We start from the raw sequence: 14816 nt of genomic DNA on the forward strand, positions 1-14816 counted from the left end.
CCGAGAAGCAGATGAAATTCAAAAGTTATTAGCCACAAAAGAAAAAAAATATGGTATTGCCACGCTTCAAGTGACCGTGAAATTTGAAGTGAATCAGTTTTTTTTCATGCTGCTTCATGTCGACAATTTATATTTGCACATCGATTTGGCTTTTGATGAGTGCTGGATTCCATCGCAAACAGCGATTCTGACAATTCCGCGATTATTTGCACACGCGCCGAACTGATTGATCCGCAAACAAACTGTGGACGTCATGATGATATGGATACCAAACTGGGCTTTTCTATCTAAACCAATGACCAAAGCCAAAATAAACCTAAGGAGTCTTTGTCTTCGATGTACAATCATCCGACCAAAATACAAACACAACTTCCAAAAAGAGCCTAGGACAAACACAACTTCATCCAACTCCCATCTATCGTCAATTTCCAACAAAATGCAAAACACACAATCAATTTTCAATTTCAAGACTGATTTTTATTTCGATAACTTGGTAATCTATTTCAATGTGTTTTTTTCATCATTTTTTTTCTCAACGAATTTGTAACTTGTAAATATGCTTTTTAATCAGTGATTTGTTGTGTTATTCGGTAAGTCACTAATAGGTATGTAACCATAGTTAGTTCCATCTTCTTACTAAATAAATAAAGTGTAATTTTTTTGTCTGACCATTTATATTCTGTTTTATTTGAGGCAACAACAAAAAAACAAAAACAATTTTCTTGTTTTTCGTTCGGTAGCAGTATTTCATTCGATTCTGTGGCGATTTCTGTGTCAAAGAATCCAAAAACCGAAATCTTGGATATGTTTGTATTGAAGCAGAAAACATGGCGTTTTATAGAGGTAAATGGTTACAAACTGGCAAAAAAACATACCGTTTGCGTAAATAAATCGTATCCGAAATGGTGTATGACATGATTCCAACTAATCGAATCGAACTGTTACTTGAAATGATAACGATAGAAAAAACATAATCCGAAAACAACTGAATTCGTTGTGTCGCAAGCGAAATAAAATGAGATGGTATTTTCACATACTCAACGAACGAAAAAAAGAACATGTAGCGGTTTTATTTTTCAACAATTACATCGGCTAACAGTTTGAAGCGAAACAAAAAAAATGTCCGCATTTAAATATTGTTATTTTGGGTCAACATTGATCCCGTTCTACATGTACAGTGCACGCATACACATTCTAAGTTCAGACAGTTCAATGATTTCAGCATTCCACATTCAACCTTTATTCAATTAGTCGCGACGCTGTACCAAATAGTCCCATCGTATCGCATTGCCATCCAAAATGGGATAAAAAAAAACAACCACCCATTTGGCAATGATTGTAATTCCAGGCATTTTGGAAAATATGTGTACCCAAAATATGTGCTTTTAATGAGTTTAGCTATTTTTCTGTTTTATGTGTATATATAAATAGATCTTCTGTTGATTCGTTCAGTATATTGCGGCTACGATTGTTATATATATATTCCATGGACTTGTTCTTTCTACGTACAATTTTGTTTTGTTTCAAATCTCGGAACATGATTAAATAAGTTCAACAAATTTCACAACGAGTAGTTTTCATGTGAACAAGCTCTTAAAAATATATACATTTAGTTTTAGTTTGTTGTCCTTAAAATTAGTTTTTGGGAAGCTTCAGTTTTGTTTATAGTGTTTTGTTGTTTTCATTCTTCTTGAAGTAGACTTTGCTCTCTTTCTCTATCTCTCTCTTCGTGAAATTTAGGTGCATGTGTGTAAATACTCTCTGTTCAAATAGATTTTCGTGGTGTTTGCTGTCATCCAAGCCTTTTTTTCTATCATCAGTTCGAAACAAAAAAAAATCATTCTTACTCATCTCATTTAAATTCTACATTTCGACCGCTTAATCTCTGATTTGCAAATCATTTACATTATACAATCCGTTGCATTTTCGCTTTTTTTCCGTTCATCAAATCTCTTCGTTTTTTTTTGTTTTGTTTCGTTTTAATACATATTGTAAATGTTTACACTTTATTACAAAAATAAAATTGAATTGGTTGAATCGGTTGTCAACAATCGAAACTTAATTATCGCATTTTATTTACATGGTTGTTTTCTCCTCTTCTTCTTCTCCAACCTTATTTATCATTGAAGTAGTAGTAATTTGTAATGCTTATGCTAAAGTTGAATAAATTTCTTCATCCTTGCAAAGTGGAAAGGACCAAAATTGAAAATGATTGTTGAGAAAAACAAAATTGTGATTTTGACTTATTTCAAAAAAAAACATAAGAAATGAAATGAATTTTAAAATGATTTGCTAATTTACACTGAATGGTGCGAGTCTAGCTCGGTCTAAAATACTTTTGCCTAGAGTGTAGAGGATGCTTGTTAAAATTTTGGATGCTTTTAAAATAATTTCGTAAAAATAATTGCAGCTGAAGTTTTACTGGTATTGAAAATATTCACGGAGCAAAGCCATTGAGGCTTGTCATCACAAGAGATCGATGATCACGATTCAAAAGGGCGGCATTTTGATAAAAACATACAAAAAGTATGATCGAATTTTTTTTTCTTCTGCTCTTCATCAAATAGAACACGATTGATTCTAAATATTCCAACAAAATGTTTACAAAACAGTGACAAAACATGCCCAATCGCTTCGCTCCGATTACAAACGCTTCCTTTGTTGTTGCAAGCGAAAACGTAAATAAAACGTGTTGATAAGAAATGTAAACAAATTGCCTTAAAATCTAAAATGAATGCCAAATCGTAGCCAAAAGGGAGGAAAAAATAGAAGAATTTAGTTGCAAGTTAAAGCCTAACATTTTAAACGAACTTCTATCAACATTTTGCAGAAGTAAATATGGTTGATGTTGGATCGGTTTCAGTTGAAATGTTGCTGGAGCATTTTAAGCGTTGTCTGCTTCTCTAATCCGGACGATAAATGGCAATTTTTGGCAAGAATTCAATCATCAACACGTATTCCAGCATTGAGTTTGTGTCACATTGTTGTTTATTTAATCGCCAGCGTAGTCCCAGTTTGTTGTACAAATGTTGATTTTCCCATTCCAACAGTTTGTTGATTGTGTGTTGTGTCTAAATGTTGTTCCCAGATGAAAAATGAACAGAAAAAAAGAACATTGTTGTTGGCATCATTAATTAATAATCTTCTAAATTGGAAACAATTAAAATTTTCAATGCAATTGATCCAGAAAACACATGTTCCACCAAATGGCTGGTAGTATGTATTAGGAAAAAAAAATATGTTTACTTACTCGTTTACTTAAACATATCACAGGCCAGAAAGAACAACCTAACGTACAGCAACAACAAATGCATCCGCAAAAAAGCCACTTAATGCTGTTTCGAAAGATAGAGAACAAAAAAGAAAAACAACAAGCTTAGTACACATGTCGAAATACCATGGAAATAGTGAACGAAAAGGTAATTGCAAATAAAAAACAAAATCGGGGTCTTACTTTAATGGTAAGGATTTCTTTAGAATATTATTCACTCGGCCAACGGTCGCTTTGAACTCTTCGGGCGCTACGCGTGATTGCAGGCCAGCGGGGAAACTCGTGTTAAAGCTACTACTTAATCCAAAACTGTAAAATCAAAAATAGAAACGACCATGAAAATGCCTTGAGCGTAGAAAAAAAATAGCGTTGGTGCTTTGCATTTTGTTTTCTGTTCAATACAAGCAATGGAGAAAAAAACACCAAAAACATACACAGTCATATTTCCAGTGCCACGAATGAGGATGGGTTCGGTCTTTGGTATGGATGGTGGAAGTGGTTCCTCATCTTGTACATCTTCGTAGATTGCATCAAAGTCGGCCATAGTAGAGAAAAAAAACGACAATCGATCGCGCGAAGTTCAATCAAGCGCCAAATTGCGATGTGTATAATATGGTGTTTTGTGTATTTTGGCGTTACTCGTGGAGTATATATATGGTTTGGACGCAGCGCGCACCACTGGTGATCGGTGTTTTTGTGTATATTTTTGAAATGCACGACGAATCGTTGAATACCGATCGGTTGTTTGTCACTCTCTTTTGCTATCGGCGCTAGCGCACACACAATGAAAGGCACGACTTTTCTTTGATTTCACGATTTTCTCTCCTCTTGTCTTCAATAGCACTTGGCTGTTTTGCAAACACAAACACGTTTCGAATCAAATGATTTTAAAAATGAAAATATCACGCGTGCACACACATGAAGCTACGGTTGACCAATGTTATGGCCAATGTGACAATAATGTAGCAACAAGCAGAAAAAACCCGAAAATTTCTTTTCTAAACTCGACTTACACAACTCGCACAACTCAACCAGACAGTTGAATGGTGTGTTTTGCGTGCTAGTCACGATACCGTGAATAAAAAAAAATGCTGCGAAAATTGATTTCACAAGCAGTCTCGTGAAATCGAAAAGAAACTCGAAATTCCGAAAATTAGGAAATCACATGAGGCGGCCCGAATTAACTGCAAACGAAACCGAAATTAACGAATTATTGGAACAAAAAAGAAAAAAAAACTTGTGTGGCCAATTTGTTCGTTCTTCTTTTTTTGTCGACTTGTTTGGAACTAGAAACACATTGAAATTCGACGATCCATGTAGTTAGACACACACGCGACTTCGCCTTCGGAACAATGTTCACTCCATCAAAACTGACGTAGCTGACGCGAATACACACTTGAACGAATATTGTGTATGCATGAAAAACTCGTCTCTATTTTTTGTTTCCTCTTCTCTCGTCTTTTCACAGCTTCTCATCGAGAATATTTCAACATTGTGTTTGATGATTTACGATTTAACTGTGTGACCCGACACAATGTTCATCGAATTACCTTTCCACTGCATTTTTTTCGTACTCGCTCGTTATCAAAGTTTTTCGGCACTTCTGATTGATCCACCAAAAACAAATTCCGCACTCTCTGGCTGTGCGTTTTTTTTTCTTCTGCGCGCTTGTTCGGCGTAATATTTATTCGTTTTAATTTGCAAATGATATGACAATGTGATTTTCTTCTCTATCACGCTCTCTCCGAAATTCACTTGTGCTCTCTATCTGCACGATTATCAATGCATGCAGCGTTGCGGATAACGTTTGACGAAAATGAAATCGAAACACGGACGATTGTTGTTGGGATTGTGTTTGTGTGTTGATTGTTATTTCACATGCATCCCGCACACGCACATTGGTCTAATAGCAATTGCTTTTTTTTCTGTTTCGTTTGTGGCAAGAGATGGAACTTCAACGGCTTGTATACGATACATATACACACTTACACGTGCGCGTAATTTACCCACAAACAACAACACCAATGACGATGAAATGCTCTTAAGTGGATGTGTGTCATTGAAACCAATACACCAACACTGTTGACTTCGCACACAAAATTACGTACATTCGTTTTTCGTTCATACAGACGGATCGTTTTTTTTCTCTGTTCCTTCTTCTTCTTCTTCTTCACGTTGTTGTTGTTTTCGTGGTCTTTGTTATTCTCGGTGCTTCTTTGTTGTGTTTGGCCAAACGTAATTTTGTTGCTTTTTTGCGCTTTCTTTTTCAAATATTGCCTACAAGTGTATCCGCTGTGAGTCTGAATACACACCAACCGATATTTCACAACAACATTGAATTTGGTGTGCTGTTATGAAAGACACGAACTACTTTTTTTTCTCTTCTTCGTTTGGAATCGTTCTGTTCCCTTTGTTTCCAAAGTCCAATGAAATTGTTTATGATTCCGACACTTTTTCAAACACTTTATTCACTCAATTGGTTTATTTTGGGGCGGTGCTGCGATTTGCAATTGAGACAAATTTTAAAAGTGCGTTTGTTTTCTTGTGGCCACTAGCAAAAATGTGCAGCCACTCCATGCAAATGTTTATGCTCGTTTGTGTGGTTCGTAGAAAGAGAGAATCACCATTCATGTAATAATGTCGAACAAAAATAAACGTCGATGACAGCTTCATTAGATGCGTACGGTGGTGTTGGTTGAGTGTGATTGTGTGTGTCAGCTTGATGTACTAACGACATTTCAAGCGAACCCCATCAAACCGATTCGCAAGGTACTTTGCTGGCAACATTGACAAACGGTACAAGACTTGATATTCCATTCGTGTCGCACTTTTTGAATCAACCTATTTTGGAATGGAGTTAGTTTAAGAGAGAAGGAAATGTTTGTTATACTTTTGAATCAAAAAATGTTTCTTTTGTATGTTTGAATGAGATGAATTCAATAGAAGATTTTTTTAACATGAAAAAGGTTGAAATTCCCACTTCTAAAAGCAGTTCCATTCAAACCAAAACGTATACATACTTAGTGAATACTTAGAAAAATACTGCGATGGCAACACCGAATGTACTCGAAAACTCTGCAATTTGACAGCCGTCATATTTACATGATTATTGCTTATTCATTGAAACAACAGCAAAGCGCCTAACAATAATTCTTGAGTTAGTTTTATTTTGGAAATTTGCAGAAAAAACGAAATAAAATTCAAATATGGCTGATAAAGACAAGGACAAGAACAATCCAAATCTCGGTTGCTTGGAAGAGGACGATGAATTCGAGGAATTCCCTGTTGAAGGTAAGAGTTTTTTTTTCGTTTTTCATGCAAGTCATATTCAGTGTTGGCAACAGAGTTTGTGGCTACTTACAGTCACTTTGTTAAAACGACGCTGTTTTTCGATGGGAATTAAATAACAATCACACCAGAAAATATTTCAAGTGAAGACTAATGCTATTTTTTTCGATTTCACAATAGAATGGGCCGATGGCAAAGAAAACGAAGACGAAGTCAACGTTTGGGAAGACAATTGGGACGACGACAACGTAGAAGATGATTTCAACAATCAGCTCCGTGCACAATTGGAAGCCCAAAAGAAATAATTCCATCGCATTTCTGGCGATTGTTCTCTAATCATAAGGTCCATGAATAAAGCTAAAGTGATTTTCATATAAAAACCCAAACCGCTGCTGTTTTATTTGAGCAATTAATTGAATGCACCAATTGGTGCAAATAACATAACCTCAATTCTTCTATTTGAAATGAATCGTTCATCGATTTAAGCTGTGTGAGTTGCAAATCAATCACTAATTCACATTCAAATGCCATTACCATTGATTTAGGGATGCAAGCCACACACTTTCAATCTATTTTCGGTGAATCTCCTTATTGAAGAAAATGTTTTAAAAGAGTCATTTTTTCAGCAAACGTCGTAGTAAATCAGATAACATTTCTAAAGACAGTGATTAATAGCGGCCTTTTTTAGCAGTGCGATTAGGAAAAAAGTGTTCGCTATCGTCGTTATCCATCGGAGTGACGCAAACAGAGCATAAAGCTCAATGAAATATCGCTTGAATATATTTTATTGGAATATATCGGCAAATAAATGCCAGAACATGACAATTTTTCATGATATTCAAGATTGAATGATGATAATCGATTTCCATGTCTGAAGAGTATGTTTTCTGTTGGTTCTGTCTGCGTATGTTTACATGTCAAATAATTGTTGCGGATTTTTCCATTTGTTACGACTGATAAGAGATAGCAACTTGGTGTATAAGAATTTTGGAGTTGTAGTACACGAGGTTCTGTGAACAGTTATCTTTTAATTTAGTGGGTTAATTATAACGCTACCAGTTTGAGGTAGTGAATAAGACTGATTTATTGATTAGAATTGTATTACATGTCATCATATAATAACCCATATATTATCTGGGCAATTGTTGATCGTCCGGCGCATATTTCTGCACACGAATGCGTATGCAGCTGTCTGGTCGACTTTATATTCATATTTAATACATTCGTGTCTTATCCACTACATTATCTATCATCAGTTACGCGCATATCGTACACACAAAAAAGCCAATTCACCTCTGAATTTATTTTTCTCATAAATTTTTACGATACTGATAATAGATAGGAAAACTTTGAGATAAGAAATATTTATAGACATTCATTCCATATCATTACAAGAAGAAAGGAAAAAATATGAAAAATTCCTTGATAGCATTTTGTTCTGTTGACAGCTAATTAAAATGTCTAACATATTGTTTTAGTTTAAGAATATTTGATGAATTATCACAATACAGTTTTCAAGTTTGCAAGCTATGGCATGACGCTAAAGATATACACTTTAAAGTGATTTGAAGTCCATTTTGTATGTTGATGTGACTTTTTAAACCGATATTAATATGATAGAAAGAAGAAATCATTGAAAATCAATTTATAATCTATCTAACAACGAATAAAAGTGGACAGAACTTGCATCATTTTCAGTTATTGTTTTGGTATACTGCTTTCCATTCATTTTCCCTGAAGCAACTATCTATTAGGTCCCTATGCTACCGTGTATGCTGTGTGTTATATAGTTTAATAAACAGTCTTTAACGTTACATATGTCATAGATGTTGCTTAGAATATGAACGCCAATTTTTCAAATATTTCACTGAACAATTGAATTGATTGAATAAATCAAAATTTGTTCAACCATTCTTCACCACAAAATCATTAGGATTTCACTTTCTGGTCGGACAAGTGTTAGCAGCTAGTTTAACAAACATAATGCTAGTAAGATGTCAATATTCATCTAATTGTTAACGCAAATTTTCTACGCATTTTTCATACGAATTGACCATTTTTAATAGATCCGTTAACATATTTCGGAAATAGTTAGACTCCTATTATTTTGCACATCGTTTCTACAACCTTTTAATAAATAGTTAATCAGAAAGGTTTCCTCCAAAAATATTCATCAATTTCAAAAATATAGCAATTTGAATTTGATGTGTTTTACTCTTCATACAAATTTGATCATTTTACACACAGTACAAATTCCAATTGTTATATTTTTTAATCATGAGGGGTTGATGTATAGCTAAATATCATTTGTATTATTAAAATGTTCATTTTTTGTTGTTTCTTCATTTCGATGTTATGCTTTTGAACGCCATGTAGTAAGAATAGACAGCCTTCGGGATCTGTAAATTAGTGTTCGTTAGTTTATGATTCAAATGAAATCTTATTTTTTTCATAGTCACAATAACGTACTCTAGTGTATGTTTCCAAATTCAAAGCAGTAATTCCAAATGCATCATATTGAAGTGGTCTGGCTGCTTTTCCAATCATAAAGACGAAAAACTTCTGCAAATTGACTGGTAGATCTTGCCAATTACTCTCGTACAAGCTGTCAGCCATTTTCTTGTAGTTGTCCGTAGCCAATTTCCCGAAATAACAGTACAAGAAGAGGTACACTATTCGAACATATAGTACAAACAGAAGGTAGACAACGTCAGCATTGAAGTCCGTGATTCGCTGATTAAATTATGATAACTCAATTAGTCATGTGTCGGTATTCTACGACATTCCACAACAATTGTTCGGAATTATTTCAAACGATCGATTGAACTTTAGAAAAAGGGGTCCATAACGTTAAATTCCACAATCGAACAATTTTTGGATGGAGAATCATTGGATGTGTCGGACCTTTTCTTCAAAATTCGATTGAAAACAAACTCCCTGAGGCGTAGATACGGCAATTGAATAAAATAAAACGCAAGATAAAACATAACAAACTCACCCGATCAATATGAAAAATGACAACAGCCAATGTAATTACACTGCATACGAGTTGTGACAAAATATTGAATCGATAGATTCGAGCGGATGTAAAAAAGAATCTGCGAAAAATCATACGAAATTTCAGCTATTCGATTAACCCATGTATTTTTAGTAACTATATGTGAGTATCAAGTGCCTTATTCTTAAAACTCACTTCTTGTAAGCCATATGAGATTGAATTAAATCCTGTAGGATCTGTCCATTGTTCAGGTTTTTATCGAATGATTCAAGCTGACGCAATAAATGTCGGAACATTTTGTAGGAAGCATCTTGATGAAAACAAACGGATATGAAAAGTATGAGAGGCACATAGAGGAATAATTGTGAAGATTCAGCTGCAATCACTCCAAAGCATAGCACTGTGATGTATCCAATCGGTGTATTTGGTTCCAGTGCAAACTATTTTAAATTATTTTTCTAGTAAAGCTGTGGATTGAATAATGTTCAGCATCGAAATATCCCACCCATATCCAGCAGTAAAGAATCGAAAGTAGAGTCAAAGTCATTGCAACAACAAACAAGACCGTTCTTGAGTTTTTAGTTACTTATTCTATTTTGTTGTTTCACAACAAACTATTTTTTGGCGCACTACATGAAATGTATTTCATCAAAGTAACTTTGAAGTAATATATTTATTTGCAAAATGAATTACAAGATCTTGGTTTTATTTCTTTTTTGAAATAAACTGCCTCTGGTTTGAATTGAATATATAATATGAGCATAGAATCTAAAATCACTTTAATTCTGTTCAAGACTCAGGAAAATACTATACGAAAAATTAATGTAATTTTTAAACAACTTTTGATAACAAAAATTTGATTGGCGCTTTGAGATATTATGCACCTATTTGTCGTTACTGCCACTGTTTTAAATTAAATAAAAAATATAAGCATAAAATTCAAATTCACCATAATTTGTTTCATCACTCAAAAAGTATTAAGAAAAAAAGCAAATTAGTAGCTCTACCTTTCATGTAGTGCTAAAAAGGAGCCGAGAGTATATTTGAAGAAAATCTCCAAAACTCGTTCACTTTTATTATTGGCTCGTGCACATCAACATAGAGGTAGTTACTCGATTTCTATCTGAGTCAGCTGGTCAGCTCTAAATGCGATTCATAAGATTGTCTGTAATTGTCTTCAATAATAAAATCACATAATGATTCTACCACGATTCTTGTAAACGCACCATTGCTGTATATTGTGAATTTTTTATCGTTACATCTTTCACAGATCTTGAATGGAATACAGACGAAAATTCCTTCAAACATTCCACTCAAATCACTGCATTATTTCTTTTGGTTTTTTGAAACTAAACCACATGCATACTAATTTCTCATCATTGAAAAGTTGTTACGTTTTCGTATCAAAAAATGTTGAAATAAAAGAAGAATCAATTAATTGTGTTTTTGGGGACATAATTTACCAAAAGTTTTCACTATTTTGCATACGAAAAGCAACGCGATAATGATGTGTTCAAGGGAGAAGAAAAAAGCCAAGATCGTAATTTATTGGTTGACTTTATCTCGTTGGTTGTCCATTTACATAATTTGCATATGTGCACAAAAAGCCAAAACTCATTGGTTTGGTTTCTTCGCTTCGAATTTCTTCATCACATCGCATACCGTCCACATGTTTCACTTTGCTCTGGATTCTCTGCGATTTGGTCGTGCAGAAATGTTGGGAACATTGATAGAAATGACTACAAATTAAATGATAAACCGATCAAAATGGACTGATCAAAAGACCAGAAGAAGAAAATGGGAGAAAAGACTATGGTATAAATTTTAACAAAAACAAGAGCTCCAAAAAAACCAACCAAGATACCGTAAAACGTAAAATAAAATACCCATAATATATGCCATTGACCCACTTCAACCAGTGTGTGTGTGTGTTTTGATTAAGCCCGTGAAACTGCTTAATGCACAGAATTTACACAGAAAAAAAATGAGTTAAATAAAAAAAAACGCAAAGAACACATCAAATTGAATAAAATACAAGTTTGACACAGACCAAACAATAACATCAACACAAAAAAATAACAATATTGATGACAACAAGAAATAGCGAAAAATTTCATATAATAAGAAAATAATCACTTGGTGAATCTCATCATCATCAGCATCAGTGCCCAAAATAGTGTACCATAAATCAGATGACAACCAATAGAAACGGAATTTTTCAGAGAAATTCAAACGTTAGCGCATTTTCGAAATGTAATACGTGATTATGAATGGGCTTGGACATTGTTGACCGTTTGATTCGCTCAAAGTTCCGTTAGCGCATGAGAAAATCTCGATTGTATTGTCAGAGATATGTGTTCAGTCAGAGATATTTGTTTCTTTTTATTTGTTTTTGTGTCTTAAGTTTTTCATTCGTTTTCGATTTTATTCGACTAATAACAGGGCGAGACTGATGCGGCCGAACTCATTTGTACAAGTGTCATTTCATTGGATTTCCGTCGACATCGTCTATATATCACACTAACAAAGGGAGGGAGAAAGATAGAGGGAAAGAGAGAGAAAGAAGGAAATAAGCGACGACGATAATATATTATGATTTTTATGTGTTTTTAATTGGCTTAAGTAGTCAGAGAGCCACGTAAGTAAAGCCACCCGATTTCGTCGCACTCATGAAATTGATAAATCTTTTCGCCATATTTGGTTTTATATATTATATGTCGTGCTCTGATCACAACCATCTTTGCCAATGCCACTGACTAATGAGCAAATTAATGCAAAAACTTTCTTCAAAATCCTTGTAATTACTTTCTTCCATTTCCACACAAAACGAAAACGAAAACGGTATCAATATCGACAACGACGAAGGCAGGTGAAATTGTACGAAATCTGATTATGGCCACTTTTGGAAAAGAGATTTATTGATTTTCGATTCGAATCGATTTGAAATCTTTTTTCGAACATAACATTTTCAAACAAATCCACGATTAATCACGACCGCCAGAAAAAAAGAGCCACAAAGTAAATACGCTTGAATTAAATCGGAGTGACCTTTGTGGATCAAATAACACAGCTGGATATCCAACACAAATTTTGTTTCTCTCTTAAATTTAACATCAAAGGCTAATGACTTACCAGTTAGAAATCTGATGGTTATTATCGAAATCGGATAGAGTGCTTGCGGGGTGTGTGTGTGTGTGTGTGTGTTCGTATAAGTCAAGAAAAAAAATAGCAGCAAAATCAAGCGATTTCCAGTTCAGCCGGCTATCATTCCATTAGAAATCATGTTGATTGATTCCGTCCGTTAGCTTCACGTTACGTTACGTTTTCTTTGCAAAAGATAAATCAAAAAATATGCAAATTTTCATAATTATGACATAAATGCGTGTCAAAAACGTTTTACATGCAAATCGATCATTAATTTTTGTCGTTTAGTAATTTGATGAAAATTTATTTGACAATTTCTTTCTGTGGCCATTTCATATCTCATTCGCGAATGCGCATCGCATCATCTTTTGGCGCGTTGAAAAAATCACACACACGCTGTCCGAAGAATGCTTTTAAACTTCCGTCAATAAATGTTGTGATTGTTTGTGTGTCAGCGATCAATTTTCATTAATTATTTTAGCTCACGATACAAATGACTATTAGCTGTCGATTGCAATGACAATCAAGTGAGAATGAGGAAAAAAACAGCATACACATTTTATTCGACCAGCAGAAATCTGCTGGAGGTAGTAAACATTTAACAAAACATCCATCATTCGTTTTCGAGTTGAAGAACGATTTGATAGAAAAGTCTCCCAGTTGACTCGATCGTTTATTCGCATGTTTTGCACATCGTCAACGACACGCCGAAACAATCAAGTCGCACACAACTGCGCACATACGAGAGATAAACAAATCTAGTGGCTTGTATTCAAATTTATTTCTCTGGTCGGCTGATCCAATGTCAGGCAAGTTATGATAAATTGATCTGATGTCGTTATTTTTTTTTCGTCATTTTACCGTTAGGTATTTCGTAGCCGCACATATTTTCTATTAGCCGGAATGATGGGAAACTACCGCTGTTTGATTACCAGGCTTTGTTATGCGCTAAATCCATCACGCTGAATAAATTCATGCGATAGATTTATGCGATAAATGTGATGCGCTCGCTTTGCGGTGAACGAGGTATGTCGCTCTTCACTACCGCTTAGCTATGCGTTCACTGCAAAGCATGAACGTTCATGCGTGAACAACTGAAGAGCAACAGACTTCTTTCACCGCAAAGCGAGCGCATCGCATTTATCGCATAAATCTATCGCATGAATTTATTCAGCGTGATGGATTTAGCGCATAACAAAGCCTGTTGATTTCCAAGTGCAAAATCCAGTGAACGAATTAACAACACAAGACGAAATGAAACAGAACGACATCAACCGAACAAAAAAAAATCTCGACGAAACATCATGACGTAGCGCAGATGCAATTATGGAGTTTTAAATTAAAGTCAGAGTTGTACGCGTGTGTTTTCTTTTTCTATAATTATTTGCCTATTTGTTTGATCGCCCCTCGATTTTTTTTTCTTCGGTTGTACCGTATTACGCGCAATGAAACAAACAAAACGGTTTCGGTGCGTTCAAGAAGAAGAGATCCAGATGTCAAATATATCAAACGTAAAGCTCTTGGTAAATATGCGTGAGTTGAAATGGTTTAAATGGCATGTGGGCTCTCTGGATTAGATAAGAAGAGTGAGACGCTTTTATTGTTTTATGAGCAGAAAAGCAGTACACACATAAACACACCGGTCCAACGGGTTGTGGATGTGCCGTGCGAAAAAAAGGCAAGAACAACAAGGAAAATCGAAATGCGTGCACGAAATGATAAATATCTTTTCCAATTAGGCATGTGAAGCGATCTCTCACGCATCCACTTGAAATTACGCGCGCTCACGCGCACCCTGCCCCATCGTCGCACATACAAACACAGCATAAATGGAAAATGTGCCGTTGCCAAACAAACAAATGTGTTGCTCTTATCGAACCATTGCAATTCGGTTTGGTCGTTCTGGTTTTTTTTCTCTTGGTTTCAAATTCGGCTAATTAAAATTGCTTATAGCTTAGCCGATGGATGGCTGACGGTTGTTGTTTTTATTTTCTTTCTCGTTTTGTTGTTTTAATACACCCAAATTCCATTTGATTGGTTATGTGTGTCAATTTGAATTGAATAATGTGTGTGTTTGTGTAGCGTTGCTCTTTATTTCTCTTCATTTGGCGGTTT

At 34.8% G+C, this 14816-nt stretch overlaps 1 protein-coding gene across 1 annotated transcript; it reads right to left on the minus strand.

The window, feature by feature from the left end:
* Positions 1–455: 455 nt before the first annotated feature.
* On the minus strand, positions 456–6053 carry LOC129577296 (cysteine-rich hydrophobic domain-containing protein 2). The gene is made up of 4 exons (XM_055464081.1): positions 3706–6053; positions 3455–3580; positions 3251–3335; positions 456–3071 (listed from the first exon to the last, which is right to left on the minus strand). The coding sequence occupies exons 1-4, from the start codon at positions 3813–3815 to the stop codon at positions 2904–2906; spliced, it is 489 nt and encodes a 162-aa protein (XP_055320056.1). The 5' UTR covers positions 3816–6053; the 3' UTR covers positions 456–2903.
* Positions 6054–14816: the final 8763 nt, after the last annotated feature.

Source organism: Sitodiplosis mosellana, unplaced genomic scaffold (assembly GCF_009176505.1).
Source record: "Sitodiplosis mosellana isolate CC-2019 unplaced genomic scaffold, AAFC_SMos_1.0 Smas_scaffold_1, whole genome shotgun sequence".
Lineage (NCBI taxonomy): Eukaryota > Metazoa > Arthropoda > Insecta > Diptera > Cecidomyiidae > Sitodiplosis > Sitodiplosis mosellana.